The sequence below is a fragment of the Pleurodeles waltl genome, chromosome 3_2, assembly GCF_031143425.1.
Source record: "Pleurodeles waltl isolate 20211129_DDA chromosome 3_2, aPleWal1.hap1.20221129, whole genome shotgun sequence".
Lineage (NCBI taxonomy): Eukaryota > Metazoa > Chordata > Amphibia > Caudata > Salamandridae > Pleurodeles > Pleurodeles waltl.
Window position 1 is genome coordinate 200,441,155 of NC_090441.1, and position 19,055 is coordinate 200,460,209.

The following is a 19,055-nucleotide window of genomic DNA, read 5'->3' on the forward strand; positions in this document are numbered from 1 at the left end:
TGATGGAAACCGCACTGCGTGGGGTTTGCGTCTTTTTCAGCAGCCGTAAGCGAGTATTGCATCATTTCTCCAGCCACGATGCAGGTGAAAGGTGCCCTACTGATGTGTGACCCCCTCCCACTACCAGCTTCACTAGATGGCCTGTTAGCTGTCAGATCTTTGGAGGAACCCTCCCCAGAGTCCTCAGGGCACTCCCCTGATTCTACCTGGGTACCCTCCTCCTCTGCCTCCTGATCCTGGGATGGGCCAGACTGGTTCTGGTCACTTTCTGGGAGAAGGCTAAGGAGAAGATCTTTGGAAGGGTTCTTACCAATACGTAAACTTATTTCTATGCAGAGACCCCTCAAACTTTTAAAGTTTAAATTGTCGTAAGTTGTCTGGACAACTTAGGGAGTGGCCTCTACTACAGACATAGTTGCAAGAAAGAGTTTAGGATAGAGAGAAAACAGTTTAGAAACTTTTAAAGAAAAGAGAAAAACGTTTTCAACCTTTTAAAAACTTTATATGAACTTTGTAGTAAGTTTTTAGAAAGGGAGTTAGACTGTTTAGGTTAACTGTGTATATTTTTAAGTATTTGAAATAAGTTTTTCTTATGAAAAGCACCAATGACAAAGTGGTAAAGCAGTTACAAGTACTTATCCCACCGCTGTACCACCAATGTAGGAGGCTGGCCTGGCTTATAGTGGGTACCTGATGGTACTTACACCTTGTGCAAGGTCCAATTACCCCCTATTAGTAGATTAGTAGTGTTCTAGCAGCTTAGGCTGATAGAGGTAGCTATAGCAGAGCAGCTTAGGCTGAACTAGGAGACATGCAAAGCTCCTACTATACCACTTATATCATATAGGTACTATATCATAAGAAACACAATACTCAGGCTTACTGAAAATAAAGGTACTTTATTTTAGTGACAATGTGCCAAAAATATCTCAGAGGATATACTCTCTTAGGAGGTAAGTAAAATACACAAAATATACAGACAAACCAAAATCAGGTAAGTAAAACAGTCAGAAAGTAGTGCAAACACTGTAGAATACAATAGGATGCAATAGGCCTACTGGCAACACAAACCATCTACTAAGAAAGTGGAATGCGAACCACAAATGGACTCCTAGGCTAGTGTAGTGTGTAGAGGGTCGCTGGGAGTGTAAGAAAACACTAGGGGCCAGATGTAGGAACAAAGCAAATTGCAACTGGCAATTTGCCATGCAGAAAGGTGTCTCAGACACCTTCTGCGACTCGCAATGGGGTCGCAAAGACCCACCTCATTAATATTAATGAGGTGGGTCGCAGTTTGTGACCCCATTGCGAGTCTGGGCACTCACGGGGATGGTGGCCTGCTGGAGACAGCAGACCACCATGTCCGTGACTGCTTTTGCAATAAAGCAGGTTTTTTTTTCTATCTGCAGCCCGTTTTCCTTAAAGGAAAACGAGCTGCACTTAGAAAAAAAAAAAAAAAAAACTTTTGTTTCGCTTGTTTTCAGAGCAGGCAGTGGTCCATAGGACCACTGCCTGCTCTGAAAAAATATTTTTTTGATCATTCACAAAGGGGAAGGGGTCCCATGGGGACCCCTTCCCGTTTGCGAATGAGTTACAATCCACTTCAAGTGGATGGTAACTGCGAGTTCATTTGCGACCGCATTCGCGTTCGCAAATCAACTTGCATCGCGTTGCGAGTAGCAAATAGGAAGGGAACACCCCTTCCTATTTGCGAGTCGGAAACGCATTTTGCGAGTCGGATCCGACTCGCAAAATGCGTTTCTGCATCGCGTAGAGGCTTTTGCGCCTCGTAAACGGCGTTTTTCGCCGTTTGCGAGGCGCAAAACCCTTGCTACATCTGGCCCCAGGGGTGTCCAATATACCTCACCCCAAGACTCTAAAAAGTAGGAGTAAAGTGCTACTACTTCCCCAGAAACACACTAAACTCGTGATAGAGGATTCTGCTAAATCCACAACAGACTGCAAAGCACTGAAGACGGATTCCTGGACCTGAGGACCTGCAAAGGAAGGGGACCAAGTCCAAGAGTCGTGAAAGTGTCCGGGGGGGTAGGAGCCCACTAAACCCCGGATGAAGGTGCAAAATGGCTGCCTCTGGATAGAAGAAGCTGAAGATTCTGCAACAACGAAAGGTGCTAGGAACTTCTCCTCTGTGCAGAAGATGTCCCACGGAGTGCTAGAGGATGCAGAGTTGCTTCTTTGGAGAAAGACCGCAAACAAGCCTTGCTAGCTGCAAAGGTCGCAGTTGAAGAAAAAGGGTGCTGCCCGCGCCCAGGAAGGACCAGGATGTCGCCACTTGGGAGAGGAGACAGAGGGGGCCCTCAGCAATACAGAGAGCCCGCGCTCAAGAAGGCAGCACCCCCAAAAGTTCTTGAACACAGGTTCAAGAAGACTGAGCACGGCGGTCGTCTCAACTCTACAAAAGAGGGTCCCATGAAGTCGGAGGTCAACTCAGGCATTTGAGCAATGAAAGATGGAGTGCTGGGGACCTGGGCTAAGCTTTGCACGAAGGATTCCTTGCAAAAGTGCACAGAAGCCCTAGCAGCTGCAGTTCACGTGGTGCACAGGATTACTGTCTGGAGAGGGGAGGCAAGGACTTACCTCCTCCAAATTTGGACAGTTGGACCACTGGACAGTCTGAGTCACTTGGGTCTACCACCTGTGTTCCAGGGGCCATGCTCGTCAGGATGAGAGGGGTCCCAGAGTACCGGTGACGCTGAAGTTTGGTGTCTGCTGGAGCAGGGGGAAGATTCCGTCAACCCACAGGAGATTTCTTCGTGGCTTCCAGTGCAGGATGAAGGCAGGCAGCCCCCAAAGCATGCACCACCAGGAAACAGTCGAGAAAGCCGGCAGGATTAGGCGCTACAATGTCGCTTCTTACTACTTTGTTGCAGTTTTGCAGGCGTCCTGGAGCAGTCAGCGGTCGATCCTTGGCAGAAGTTGAGGAGAGGTGCAGAGGAACTCTGGTGAATTCTTGCAAGTCGTTATCTGAGGAAAATCCCACTGCAGAGACCCTAAACAGCCCTCAGAGGAGGGCTGGCCACCTAGTCAGGTAAGCACCTATCAGGAGGGGTCTCTGACATCACTTGCTGGTACTGGCCACTCAGAGGCCTCCAGTGTGCTCTCCCACCCCTGGATTCAAGATGGCAGAGGTCTGAGACACAGCGGAGGAGCTCTAGGCACCACTCCTTGGGTGGTGATGGACAGGGGAGTGGTCACTCCCCTTTCCTTTGTACAGTTTCGCACCAGAGCAGGGACTGGGGGTTCTCTGAACCAGTGTAGACTGGCTTATGCAAGGAGGGCACCATCTGTGCCCTTCAAAGCATTTCCAGAGGCTGGGGGAGGCTACTCCTCCCCAGCCCTACACCTATTTCCAAAGGGAGCGGGTGAAACACCCTCTCTCAGAGGAAATTCTTTGTTCTGCCTTCCTGTGACTGGGCTGCCCAAACCCCAGGAGGGGAGAACCCTGTCTGTGGGGTGGCAGCAGCGGTAGCTGCAGTGAAAACCCCAGAGAGCTGGTTTGGCAGTACCCGGGGTCCATAGTGGAGCCTCTGGGATGCATGGGATTGGCACCCCAATACCAGATTTGGCATAGGGGGACAATTCCATGATCTTAGACATGTTATATGGCCATATTCGGAGTTACCATTGTGAAGCTACATATAGGTATTGACCTGTATGTAGTGCACGCGTGTAATGGTGTCTCCGCACTCACAAAGTCCAGGGAAATGGCTCTGAAGTATGTGGGGGCACCTTTGCTAGTGCAAGGGTGCCCTCACACTTAGTAACTTTGCACCTAACCTTCAGCAAGTGAAGGCTAGACATATAGGTGACTTATAAGTTACTTAAGTGCAGTGAAAATGGCTGTGAAATATCGTGTGCATTATTTCACTCAGGCTGCAGTGACAGTCCTGTGTAAGATTTGTCTGAGCTCCCTATGGGTGGCAAAAGAAATGCTGCAGCCCATAGGGATCTCCCAGAACCCCAATACACTGGGTACCTAGATACCATATACTAGGGAGTTATAAGGGTGTTCCAGTGTGCCAGTTGAAATTGGTAAAGGTGGTCACTAGCCTATAGTGACAATTTTAAAGGCAGAGAGAGCATAAGCACTGAGGTTCTGGTTAGCAGAGCCTCAGTGACACAGTTAGGCACTACACAGGTATACACATTCAGGCCACAAACTATGAGCACTGGGATCCTGGCTAGCAGGATCCCAGTGAGACACTAAAAACACACTGACATATACTCACAAACAGGCCAAAAGTGGGGGTAACAATGCTAGAAAGAGGCTACCTTCCTACAGAAGGTGCATTAGTATATGGTGAGGATTTGTATGGAGGGCACCGTAGTAATTGGTAAGGATTTGAGTGGAGGGCACCGTAGTAACTGGTGAGGATTTGAGTGGAGGGCACTGTAGTAACAGGTGAGGATTTGAGTAGAGGACACTATAGCAACAGGGGAGGATCTAAATAGAGAGCATCGAAGTAACTGGTGAGGATTTGTGTGGAGGACACCATAGTAACAGGTGAGGATTTGAGTGGAGGGCACGGTAGTAACAGGTGAGGATTTAAGTGGAGAGCACCGTAGTAACTGGTGAGGATCTAAATGGAGAGCCTCAAAGTAACTGGTGAGGATTTGTGTGGAGGACACCATAGTAACAGGTGAGGATTTGAGTGGAGGACACTATAGCAACAGGTGAGGATTGGAATGGAGGACAGCATAGTAACTGGTAAAGATTTGAGTGGAGGGCACCGTAGGAACAGGTGAGGATTTGGGTGGAGGGCACCATAGTAACAATGAGGTTTTGATCAGAGGGCATCACAGTAACTGGTGAGGATTTTAGTGGAGGGCACCATAGTAACAGGTGAGGATCTGAGTGGAGGACACCGTAGTAACTGGTGAGGAATGGACAGCACCGTAGTAACTGGTGAGGATTTGTGTGGAGGGTACAATAGTATATGGTGAGGATTTGTATGGAGGGCACCGTAGTAATTGTTTAGGATTTGAGTGGAGGGCACTGTAGTAACTGATGAGGATTTGAATGGAGGGCACTGTAATAACTGGTGAGGATTTGTGTGGAGGCGACCGTAGTAACTGGTGAGGATTTGAGTGGAGGGCACCGTAGTAACTGGTGAGGATTTGAGTGGAGGGCACTGTAGTTGCTGGTGAAGATGTGTGTAGAGGGCACCGTAGTAACTGTTGAGGATTTGAATGGAGGGCACCATAGTAACTGGTAAGGAATGAGTGAAGGGCACCATAGTAACTAGTGAGGATATGAATGGTGGGCACTGTAGTAACTGTTGAGGATCTGAATGGTAGGCACCATAGTAACTGGTGAGGAATGAGTGGAGGGCACCGTAGTAACTGGTGAGGATTTGAATGAAGGGCACCATAGTAACTGGTGAGGATTTGAGTCGAAGGCACCTTAGTAAGTGGTGAGGATTTGGATTGAGGGCACCATAGTAACAGGTGAGTAATGAGTGGAGGACACTGTAGTAACTGGTGAAGATTTGAGTGGTGGGCACCATAGTAACTGGTGAGGATTTGAATGGAGGGCACCCCATAGTAACTGGTGAGATTTTTAGTGGAAGGCACCATAGTATCTGGTGAGGATTTGGGTGGAGCACGCCATAGTAACTGGTGAGAATTGAGTGGAGGGCACAGTAGCAACTGGTGAGGATTGGAATGGAGGTTATCAAAGTAACTGGTGAGGATTGGAATGGAGGTTACCACAGTAACTGGTGAGGATTGGAATAGAGGTTACCATAGTAACTGGTGAGGATTGGAATGGAGGTTACCACAGTAACTGGTGAAGATTGGAATAGAGGTTACCATAGTAACTGGTGAGGATTGGAATGGAGGTTTCCACAGTAACTGGTGAGAACTGGAATGGAGGTGTACCATAATAACTGGTAAGGATTAGAATGGACGTTACCACAGTATCTGGTGAGAATTGGAATGGAGGTTACCAAAGTAACTGGTGTAGATTGGAATGGGGGTTACCACAGTAACTGGTGAGGATTGGAATAGAGGTTACCATAGTAACTTGTGAGTATTGGAATGGAGGTTACCACAGTAATTGGTGAGAATTGTAATGGAGGTGTACCGTAGTACCTGGTGAGGATTGGAATGGAGGTTACCACAGTAACTGGTGAGAATTGGAATGGAAGTGTATCATAGTAACTGGTGAGAATTGGAATGGTGATTACCAAAGTAACTGGTGAGGATTGGAATGGAGGTTACCACAGTGACTGGTGAGAATTGGAATTGCAGTGTACCATACTAACTGGTGAGGATTGGAATGGAGGTTACCACAGTAACTGGTGAGGATTGGAATGGAGGTGTACCATAGTAACTGGTGAGGATTGGAATGGATGTTACCACAGTAACTGGTGAGAATTGGAATGGAGGTTACCAAAGTAACTGGTGAGGATTGGAATGGAGGTGTACTATAGTAACTGGTGAGGATTGGAATGGATGTTACCATAGTAACTGGTGAGGATTGGAATGGAGGTTACCACAGTAACTGGTGAGGCTTGGAATAGAGGTTACCACAGTAACTGGTGAGGCTTGGAATAGAGGTTACCATAGTAACTGGTGAGGTTTGGAATGGAGGTTACCACAGTAACTTGTGAGAAGTGGAATGGAGGTTACCAAAGTAACTGGTGAGGATTGGAATGGATGTTACCATAGTAACTGGTGAGAATTGGAATGGATGTTACTATAGTAACTGGTGAGGACTGGAATAGATGTTACCATAGTGACTGGTGAGGATTGGAATGGAGGGAGGACAGATAGGTTTTGAAGAAGGATGTGGTGAATCTACAACTTGATTGGCATCTCATGCATGCAGGGGTGTGGCATCAGTTGACGGGGGCATCGTTGTTACGCCCCTGATAAATGCACCTGCTGGGATGTCATAGCATCCTGTGACTCTCTTCCTAGGCAATAGCCAGCATGACAGTAGTGCAGGGCCAAATCCTGCAAGAGGTCTGGGGGCTCCCCATATTTTCAGTCCCAAGGAACCATCTTAATCCTACAAATTATCTTCCTTTGTCTTCGTCCAGAGAACACTTTGGGAAATGGTTTTCCAGTGGTGCAATTTTAAGGACAGAAGGACTCGACATGATAAAACTGAAAGAATTTACAAAGAACTTGGACAGGGTACGGGGGTTGCGGGGTCTTCTCGGAACTAAACATTTATTTGGGAAGCGGGGCAATGGTGCATTCTGTGCACCCTAGGAAAATCACTGACAAACACTGGACATGGACATGGAGAGATATTCCAAGTTACAGTAACACTCATAGGCTACACCGCTGTAGTTCTGTTAGAAGCAGTTTGTGTGTATTTTACCTGTGTTTACAGCAGGGTTCCACTGTGGTCCTTGTCTTCCTTCTGTGTACAGGTGAACATGGCTTGTTGGTGTCCGGATTCAAAAATATGAACCCAGGGGCTTATTTACAAGCGGCTTGCGCCACCAGAACGTCACTGGCGGTGCACACTGCAGGGCCATATTTACAAGGCCACGTAAAGCCGCCCTGCGCAAGTCGCTACGCTGACTCACCCTGCAACAGGTTTTCAAAACCTGGGAATGAGCCAAAAGCTGACCCCTCTCCAGGGGAGGCGTAAGGGAGACGCAACGAGGAGAAATAACTGTTCGATGGCATCTGTTGCTGCAGATACACATGTTGTGCACAGTCCGCCATCTGGTGTTGGGTCGGAGTGTTACAAGTTGTTTTTCTTCGAAGAAGTCTTTTGAGTCACGAGACCGAGGGACTCCTCCTCTTTGCTTCCATTGCGCATGGGCGTCGGCTCCATCTTAGATTGTTTTTTTTCCGCCCTCGGGTTCGGACGTGTTCCTTTTCGCTCCGGGTTTCGGGACGGAAAGATAGTCAAACTTCGAAAAACTACGTCGGTATTGTTTCGCTCGGGATCGGGATAGTTAGAATCGACACCGAATCGTGAAGAGCTCCGGTAGCCCTTCGGGGTAATTTCGATCCCCCGTCGGGGCCTGGTCGGCCCGACCGCGTGTAACATCGACACCGATGGAACGGACCCCGTTCCGATTCTGTCCTAAATGCCACAATAAATATCCATATACAGACCAACATTTGCTCTGTAACTTGTGCCTGTCACCCGAGCACAAAGAAGAAACTTGTGAGGCCTGTCGTGCGTTCCGGTCCCGAAAAACGCTCCGTGACCGTCGAGCCAGAAGATTACAGATGGCGTCCACGCCAACAGAACACCGAGAGTTCGAGGAACAAGGAGAAGAGGAGGAAGCCTTCTCCATCCATGAATCGGACTCGGATGAATTCGACGTCGAGGAAACTGTGAGTAAGACGTCGAAAAGCACACAGCACAAGAAAACAGACAAGGCCCAGGGGACGCCACTGCCAACTGGCCATGGCTCAACCCATAAAGGTGACCGTCCATCGGCACCGAAAAAGGCCGAACTGGTGCCCAGATCGTCTGACTCGGGTCGAGACACAGGCACGCAACATTCTCGGGACCGAGAAAGTGTTGCCGAAAAAGATAGACGCCGAGACAGCGGAGCCGACGCTGCTCGACGCAGAGACAGTGGCACCGAGGATGATCGACGCCGAGAAGGCTCGACTCCGAAAAAGAAGAGATTCGCCTCGGAGCCGAAAACAAAAAAAGACACAGTTTTGGTGCCAAAACAACCAGCAACCGAACCCACTACCGGCTCATATTCAGAGGAACAATCATTGTCCTCTCAAATGCGTAAACACAGGTTTGAAGAGGAGTTACAGACCACTGATGTAGACCATACACAAAAGAGGATCTTCATCCAGAGTGGAACAGGGAAGATTAGCACTCTTCCACCAATCAGGAGAAAAAGGAGACTAGAGTTCCAAACTGAACAACTAACACCACAAGCAAAAGTGGCAAAGAAAGCAACTCCGCCACCCTCTCCTCCACCTGTAACTCAGATATCACCGGCACAAACTCCGTCACATTCACCGGCTCACACCACCATGAGCCAAGATGACCAAGATGCTTGGGACCTATACGACGCCCCAGTATCAGACAATAGTCCAGAGTCATACCCTACCAAGCCCTCACCACCCGAGGACAGCACAGCGTATGCGCAGGTGGTAGCTAGGGCAGCAGAATTCCACAACGTGTCGTTACACACAGAACCTGTCGAGGATGACTTCCTTTTTAACACCCTCTCCTCCACCCATAGCAACTACCAAAGCCTGCCTATGCTTCCAGGAATGCTAAGGCACGGAAAGCAAATCTTCAAAGACCCTGTCAAGAGTAGAGCGATCACTCCAAGGGTAGAGAAAAAATATAAAGCACCTCCCACAGACCCTGCTTTTATCACCTCTCAACTGCCACCAGACTCAGTCGTGGTAGGAGCAGCTCGCAAAAGAGCCAATTCACACACATCGGGCGATGCACCACCCCCGGATAAGGAAAGCCGAAAATTCGACGCAGCTGGGAAAAGAGTCGCTGTACAAGCTGCAAGCCAGTGGCGCATCGCAAACTCTCAGGCGCTCCTAGCGCGTTATGACAGAGCCCATTGGGACGAGATGCAGCATCTCATCGAGCATCTACCCAAAGAATTTCAAAAGCGGGCAAAACAAGTGGTTGAGGAGGGACAAAACATCTCCAATAACCAAATACGCTCCTCTATGGATGCAGCGGACACAGCTGCAAGAACAATAAACACTGCAGTAACCATCAGAAGGCACGCATGGTTATGCACATCTGGCTTTAAACCAGAAATACAGCAAGCAGTACTCAATATGCCGTTCAACGAACAACAATTGTTCGGACCAGAGGTTGACACGGCGATTGAGAAGCTGAAAAAGGACACTGACACAGCCAAGGCCATGGGCGCGCTCTACTCCCCGCAAAGCAGAGGCACTTTCGGCACCTTCCGTAAAACAACCTTCAGAGGGGGGTTTCGGGGTCAGGCCACACAAGCCAGCACCTCACAATCAACACCGTCTACCTACCAGGGACAGTACCAAAGGGGAGGTTTTCGGGGCCAGTACAGAGGGGGACAATTCCCGAGAAACCAGGGAAAATTTCAAAGCCCCAAAACCCCAACAACCAAACAGTGACTTACAAGTCACTCAACCCCTCCACATAACACCAGTGGGGGGAAGACTAAGTCAGTTTTATCAATCGTGGGTGGATATAACAACAGACACTTGGGTCTTAGCAATTATCCAACATGGTTATTGCATAGAATTTCTACAGATCCCTCCAAATATCCCACCAAAAACACAAAAAATGTCAAAACAGCATTTAGACCTCCTAGAAATAGAAGTTCAAGCACTACTGCAAAAAGAAGCAATAGAACTGGTACCATGTACAGAAATAAACACAGGAGTCTATTCACTGTACTTTCTAATACCCAAAAAGGACAAAACACTGAGGCCAATCTTAGATCTCAGAATACTAAACACCTACATCAAATCAGACCACTTTCACATGGTCACGCTACAGGAGGTGTTACCACTGCTAAAGCAACAAGATTACATGACAACCTTAGATCTCAAAGACGCGTATTTCCACATACCGATACATCCTTCGCACAGGAAATACCTAAGGTTTGTATTCAAGGGAATACACTATCAATTCAAAGTCTTACAGTTCGGTATAACAACCGCACCAAGAGTATTTACCAAATGCCTAGCAGTAGTAGCCGCACACATCAGAAGGCAGCAAATACACGTATTCCCGTATCTAGACGACTGGCTAATCAAGACCAACTCGCTAACAAAGTGTTCACAACACACAGAGTATGTCATACAAACCCTCTACAAACTCGGGTTCTCCCTCAACTACACAAAATCACACATTGTGCCGTGCAAAATACAGCACTACTTAGGAGCGGTAATCAACACAACAAAAGGATTAGCCACTCCGAGTCCACAAAGGGTTCAAAATTTTCACAAGGTCATACAGGCCATGTATCCAACACTAAAAATACAGGCAAAAGTGGTTTTAAAACTCCTAGGCATGATGTCCTCATGCATAGCCATTGTCCCAAACGCAAGACTGCACATGAGGCCCTTACAACAGTGCCTAGCCTCACAATGGTCACATGCACAGGGTCACCTTCTAGATCTGGTGTTGATAGACCGCCAAACATACATCTCGCTTCTATGGTGGAACAGTACAAATTTAAACAAAGGGCGGCCGTTCCAAGACCCAGTGCCACAATACGTAATAACAACAGATGCTTCCAAGACAGGGTGGGGAGCACACCTCGATCACCACAGCATCCAAGGACAATGGGACGTACATCAAACAAAACTGCATATAAATCACCTCGAATTACTAGCAGTATTCCTGGCGCTAAAAGCATTTCAACCCATCATAACCCACAAATACGTTCTTGTCAAAACAGACAACATGACAACAATGTATTACCTAAACAAGCAAGGGGGAACACACTCGACACAGCTATGTCTCCTAGCACAAAAGATATGGCAATGGGCAATTCACAACCACATTCGCCTAATAGCACAGTTTATTCCAGGGATCCAAAATCAACTAGCAGACAATCTCTCTCGAGATCACCAACAGGTTCACGAATGGGAGATTCACCCCCAAATCCTAAACACTTACTTCAAAATTTGGGGTACACCGCAAATAGACCTATTTGCAACAAAAGAGAACGCAAAATGCCAAAACTTCGCATCCAGGTACCCACACAGACAGTCTCAAGGCAATGCCCTATGGATGAACTGGTCAGGGAAATTTGCATACGCTTTTCCCCCTCTCCCTCTCCTTCCATATCTAGTAAACAAATTGAGTCAAAACAAACTCAAACTTATATTAATAGCACCAACATGGGCAAGACAACCTTGGTACACAACACTACTAGACCTGTCAGTAGTACCACACGTCAAGTTACCCAACAGGCCAGATCTGTTAACACAACACAAACAGCAGATCAGGCATCCAAACCCAGCATCGCTCAATCTAGCAATCTGGCTCCTGAAATCCTAGAATTCGGACATTTAAACCTCACTCAAGAATGTATGGAAGTCATAAAACAAGCTAGAAGACCATCCACTAGACACTGCTATGCAAGCAAATGGAAAAGGTTTGTTTGCTACTGCCATAATAATCAAGTTCATCCATTACACGCATCCCCAAAAGATGTAGTGGGATACTTACTACACTTACAAAAGTCACATCTAGCCTTCTCTTCCATTAAAATACACCTTGCAGCAATATCTGCATACCTGCAGATTACCCATTCAACTTCACTGTTTAGGATACCCGTCATTAAAGCATTCATGGAAGGCCTAAGAAGAATAATACCACCAAGAACACCACCTGTTCCTTCATGGAACCTTAACATCGTCTTGACAAGACTCATGGGACCACCTTTTGAACCCATGCATTCTTGCGAAATACAATTCTTAACCTGGAAAGTTGCATTTCTCATTGCCATCACATCTCTAAGAAGAGTAAGTGAAATTCAGGCGTTTACAATACAAGAACCTTTTATCCAAATACACAAAAATAAGGTTGTACTAAGAACCAATCCTAAATTCCTACCAAAGGTTATTTCACCGTTCCACTTAAATCAAACTGTAGAGCTACCAGTGTTCTTCCCACAGCCAGACTCAGTAGCTGAAAGGGTACTACATACATTAGATGTCAAAAGAGCACTAATGTACTACATCGACAGAACAAAGGAGGTTAGAAAAACAAAACAACTGTTTATTGCATTTCAAAAACCTCATACAGGAAACCCAATATCAAAACAAGGTATAGCCAGATGGATAGTTAAGTGCATCCAAATCTGCTACCTTAAAGCAAAAAGACAACTGCCCATTACACCAAGGGCACACTCAACCAGAAAAAAAGGCGCTACCATGGCATTCCTAGGAAATATTCCAATGCACGAAATATGTAAGGCAGCCACATGGTCCACGCCTCACACATTTACTAAACACTACTGTGTAGACGTGCTATCCGCACAACAAGCCACAGTAGGTCAAGCCGTACTGAGAACTTTGTTTCAGACTACTTCCACTCCTACAGGCTGCGCCACCGCTTTTGGGGAGATAACTGCTTACTAGTCTATGCACAACATGTGTATCTGCAGCAACAGATGCCATCGAACTGAAAATGTCACTTACCCAGTGTACATCTGTTCGTGGCATTGGTCGCTGCAGATTCACATGTGCCCACCCGCCTCCCCGGGAGCCTGTAGCCGTTGGAAGTTATCTTCAACATTTGTACATTTGTATATATATATATTACTTAACCTTAATTTGTACATACTTATTCATTCCATTGCATGGGCACTATTACTAACACACACAACTCCTACCTCACCCTCTGCGGGGAAAACAATCTAAGATGGAGCCGACGCCCATGCGCAATGGAAGCAAAGAGGAGGAGTCCCTCGGTCTCGTGACTCGAAAGACTTCTTCGAAGAAAAACAACTTGTAACACTCCGACCCAACACCAGATGGCGGACTGTGCACAACATGTGAATCTGCAGCGACCAATGCCACGAACAGATGTACACTGGGTAAGTGACATTTTCATTATTTCTCCTTGTTTTTCCTTTTTCTAAGTGTGCTGCGTTCTACTGCACACACAGAAGAACACACCTCTCGTGAGTGCTCTTGTGCAGGAAGGTGCCCCTTCCTCCACAAAACAAATCATCTCTGCAATGCAGACATTCTTGCACCGTGGTGCAAGCCCACTGTGCGTCAGCAGAGGGGAAAAGGACAGGACTGCACCTTATCTTATAGATACGGTGCGTTCCTGCCCTTTTCTTTTGACGCAGGACGGCGCAGCAAGATTGCTTGCGATGCTGTCCTGCGCCTAAGGCTCATAAATGATGTCCCCAGTACTTGCTGAGCGATACTATATGTATATTCTGCAGTATTCACTTGTCCCAAGGATCCTTCAGTCCTGGGGGAACTTATCCCACTGCAGCCGGCCATATCTGAAGGCTTCCTGCTTTGATAGCCACACTCCATCTGGAGCCCTATCACACACAGGGCACACTTTCTCTGTTTGCGCCACGGTGCACCTTAAAACAGCTACGTCTGGCGCAAAGAAAGAGCGCTGCATGTGTAATAGGGCACCATGAGTGATGTAGCCAGGAGAAAAGGGGAGAAGAGTAGATGTCATTCTAGCATGGAGAACCGTCAATAAGGCAAATGGAAATGTGCTGGCAGGCTGCCCAACCCCACTCTCCAGCAAGCCACCAGCTACACCCCTCCGAAGGACAATAGCCGATCATGTGCGTCAGGCTGATGCAATGTGGTAAAATATTAGCATTATATACAAATGTATGCTGACGTATGCCTGTAGTTAATGAAATCTCATCCTGTTCTTAACTCCCCATTGCTGTCTATCTCCTCAGATGCTGGCCTGGAATTCATGAAGGGCAGCATAGAGAGTCCTTCACAAGAAGCCCAGTTTTCTGTATTTTTACACTTTTAAAAATTAATACAGATAAGAAACATATGGTTTAGTTTTTGTATTTATCTATAAACATCAGTTAAAATGGAAAACTGGGAGCCTTAGTTAAATGTATAAGAAGGCTGCTATTGCTTCTTGGAGACGTTTCTTGCCAACCCAGAGAAGTGTTATCTTGTTACTAACCCTGACTCCTTGTTCTGAGACTGATCCTGTGTTTCTTGCACAGAGCGGGGCCCTCCTGCAGCTGCTAGATATCCTCTCAGTTTATCCACCTGTCCTGGCCACCTTCCCTCTCACCTTCGAGCAGCTGCACCAGGTAAGCCAGGTACTAATGTTGTGCTGTAAGTATTGGGCTTTATTGTGTAGCAAAAGGCTGTGTTGTGCAGGGAGGAGTTATAGTGTGTAGGGAAAGGTAGTATTGTGCAGGTGTGTAGGAAAGGCCTATGTTGTTTAAGTAGGGGTTGTGTTATGTAGGCAAAGGTTCTATTATGTAGGAATTGTTTATGAAGGGGATGCATTTTGTAGGCAAAGGCTGTATTGTGTGGGGAAAGACTGTATTATGTATGTGTTTGTGGTGTGGGGTGGGCTGTTGTGTTCTTCGTGTACCTTGGGTTGTTGCTTGGGTACCAGCGAAGCTGCAGTCAGAGGTTGTGTTGAGGGAGGCGCTTGTGATACAAGTACTGAAAGAGTAGCATGAGATTACATACTTCAGACTGATAGCTATGATGTTATAAGGACATTCTCACAAGGACATAGAATTTAAACCACAAGTGTCACCTCAGTTATCGTCAAGATTCAACGTGGACCCTCTGTGCATCACGTGTGGCAGCAAATGGATGTTGTGGGGTCAGTTCTCAATTAATCTATTTGTTTCAAGACAGAGTGCCTGATTTAGAGTTTGGTAGATGAGTCACTCCATCACAAACGTGACAGATATCCTGTCTGCCATATTACAATTTCCATTGGTGCTGGAGGTGGCACGCTCTGGTTGGGTGTGGCGAGACTCTATCCTGGCAGAGATTACAAACTCCCATCAGGGATGGGTGATAATATAACCTGTGCTCAGCCTTGGGTAGCTTGGCTTTGAGCAGGCAGGCTTATTACAAGGGCAATGTGTAAAACATTGGCACAGCACTGCCACACAACAAATACACTGAGCACCACAAAAGAGACTTCACAGGAGTGTATGTAAATGAAATTTGCATTCAACACACACATTAGTTAACCCAACATGCACATCATGTAAATCTGTGAATAAATTACATTCTGAAATATCAGTAGCAGTGCTAGGCCCAACTGTGTTAAAACGACATTAGCAGTATGTACAAATGAAAAAAATAATACTTTCCCTCCTAGCACCCTCATGCGGTGCTGAAACCTTATCAGCACGAGACCCACTGTAGCGATTACCCAGGTTCAATATCACATAGTTATAGGGTGCACCCTGGTTTACAACAATAGCAGCAATGGGGACATAAAGAGAATTGCAGTACTTTTAAATAGCTCCACGGCGTAGACTGCACAGGTAAAACCCAATCTCAACCGTGATAGTCCTCTGACAGGGAATCACATGTACGGCAACACCGCTGTGCGGTGTAGTCAGTCACAGGCAATCACTCTCACTCACTCACTCCGCACCACTATGCAGTGCTATGGATATCAGGCAGGTAGTATAAAACGCACTGATAGCCGGCAGGTTACTGGTCAATGTGCTCGCAGTGCGCAAACCTTCCTTGTCCCTCCAATCAGTTCCTACTGCTCCGCCCGCCACAAGCTGGAGATGAAAAGCAACCTTTACCCGGATACCAGACCGTATGCTACTGGTGTTACACTTATTCAGGATCCCAGGGAAAAGGTGGTGGGAAAAGAGAGAACTAATGGCTAATTAGGCAACAGTCGACAAATGGAGGTTTGGCCACCACTCAAGAAGTTCTTTCAGGGGTCTCCACACCAAACGTTCGGGCGTGGGCCCCGGTCTGCCAAGCACGGTGGGGGGGAGGGTCACCTTGGGACACACGTTGTTCACAGTGGCGCACAGCCTATCCAGGTGCTCCAATACACAAATAGTTACCAATACTGCACCTCCCTTGAAGAGGGCACAACGACTCGAGTTGCCACAGAGAGTCCCATTTGCGCACTAAGAGTTTCCAAAACCGCACCTCCCTGGAAGAAGGCACGTCTGGTGCGTGATGACTTGAGTCACACCAGACGATTCCAGTCACCCGCGAAGAGTTACCAATTTCCGTGCCTTCCTGGAATAAAGCACAACATCTGGTGCGCGATGACTTGGATCGCACAGACAATTCTGATCGCATACACAAGTTGACTAATGCTGCACCTCCCTGGAATGAGGCACGTCTAGTGTGCCATGACTTGAGTCATGCCAAACAATTCCGAACATACACGGAAAGTTACCAATTGCGTTCTTCCCTGGAATGAAGCACAACATCTGGTGCATGATGACTGGAGTTGCACCAGACAATTCTGGACACACACGACGCATTCCAATCCCATACTTCCCTGGAATGAGGCACAACATATGGTGCGCAATGACTTGAGCCGCACCAGACAAACCCAAACACACATGAAGAGTTGTAGTCCTGTACCTCCCGTGAATGAGGCACAAAGTCTGGTGTGCGATGACTTGAGCCGCACCAGACAAATTCTGACACACACACACAGATGTGTGCCACATGAGGTAGAATGCAACACTGTTCCGGGTATGCCACCACCTCCAAGAGTTGCGACTAGTGAATCAGACACGGCACACAATGAGCATGCAGTTAGGTGTCGCACGAGTGAAATGCAGCACACTACAAAAGTGGGCCATGCTGGGTCTTGCAACCGGTGAATACACTCAATACCAACCAGACGCTTATGCGTGTCATGGCCCCACGATGAAGGGCCACACTCCTTGAAGGTGGGCAGTACTTTGAAGGTTCCATGCGAGGCAAATTTGGCCTCCTGGCGCAATACTTAGTTTCACGCTCACACCGCTGCTACCAAGTGACATCCAGCAGATGATGTAGGCACTTAGGAGGGCACCACTCTCCATATGATATAGGTACAGGGTTTAAATCCATCCCAGGAGGTCTTTGATGTCCCTGAGATCGCCACAAGAGAACAGGTGCAAGCCAACAAGCCCTTGGAGAGCACACTTCAGAGGGATACACACTAGCGACCAGTTTGCCCAGGCCAGCCACGACACAGGAAGGGTGCACGGTCCTTTCCAGAAATGACCCCCTAGGTAGGGAAAACCCACATGCGGCTTCTTCATTACCGGGCATGGGACACCCATGGATACCCAGCCTTCCATCTGCCACCTGCTCTGCACTTCAGGGGGTGCTATATGGGTAGCAGAGAGTCCCCTCAGGGTTGGCTACAAAGTTGGTAGTGCCAACTTAAGCCCAGGCTCATTTGAGCTTCCACAGGCCTGCATTGGCAGGCCAGATACATGCTTAACCGGCTATTCTAGTGGGTGGCACACTCAGTGCAATGTCCCACTAGTAGCCAGGGCTGTACCTGCCCCGGGTATGTGGTGTACCTTTTTACAGGGCACTCTGGGGTACAGCACCTGAACCAATCATGTAAGCACCATCTCTTAGCACGTGTAGACAGGGCATGCACACTTTCCCCTGCAGTACAGTGGGCAAGTGCCCGGAGCCCTAAGGCCACACAAAGAGAGTTAGCAAAAGACCAGGAGGAAAGAGCAAAAAAGTCTGGGGAATCCCCTAAGGAGAGCCATCTCCAACAGTAGGCTATAATGGGATCATAATACAGCGGACGGGATATCCGTCATGTATGTGAAGGAGTAACCTCATCCCCCAAACTATAAATCGGGCCCAGAGTTTTTCTAGGTGTTGATACTATGATATGACAGCTAATCCCCGGTGATATCTAAGGATGCTGGTATCTGACTCACACCTCCCTTTCTCTTCCAGTATTTCGGGTTTGTTCTGTACAGAACCAGGTTGCCTGTAGATGTCCTTGAACCCACCCCTCTGATGGCTCCACGTGACGGGGTGCACGACTTTGGCTACGTCATGTTGAATGGGGTAAAGTATGCTTCAGTATGTATGGTGTGGTGACATGATGGGGCATTATGAATGGGTGAATATGGTAAGGGGTACAGGTTAGGGGAAAACTTGTGAATAATGATAAACCTGGGTAAGGTGCACTCAAAGGGATAAGTCATACTAACTGGGGGAAAGGACTATAAACAAGGTATAGCAATGTGGACAGGGTACAGAAGTGCACCGGATATGCCCAGACGTGGGTCCTGGGCTCACTGTGCCACTGGAACCAAGCTATATCTGGCTGAAGAGCCCATAACTAGGACAAAACCTGTCCTAGGTTGCTTTGTCCTGGCTCAGGGAGGACCTAGCATGGCAGTTCGGGCTGGACTGCTCCCATAAGGAGCAGGGCTAAGACTGATTTGCATGTGGCTGGGTCCAAACTGGCAGCATGGTGGGCAAAAAACAATGGATTGGGGTGCAGCCTGAGCGATTGCCAGTGGCTGAGATTAATTCAAGTATTCCATCCATCACCTTGTTGTTTCTGTATGCTGCAAACATCCAGCATTGCTGATGAATTTGATAGGACTGAGCTGAGG

General features: G+C 47.5%; 1 protein-coding gene across 2 annotated transcripts in view; it reads left to right on the forward strand.

Annotated features, from left to right (window-relative positions):
• LOC138286694 (beta-galactosidase-1-like protein) overlaps positions 1-19,055 on the forward strand; it is a 296,524-nt gene that overhangs the window by 240,819 nt on the left and 36,650 nt on the right. For both annotated transcript variants that reach the window (XM_069227181.1, XM_069227179.1), the window contains exons 13-14: positions 14,670-14,759; positions 18,385-18,498. In XM_069227181.1, the coding sequence (XP_069083282.1) occupies positions 14,670-14,759; positions 18,385-18,498 (204 nt within the window). The remainder of the gene's footprint in view (positions 1-14,669; positions 14,760-18,384; positions 18,499-19,055) is intronic.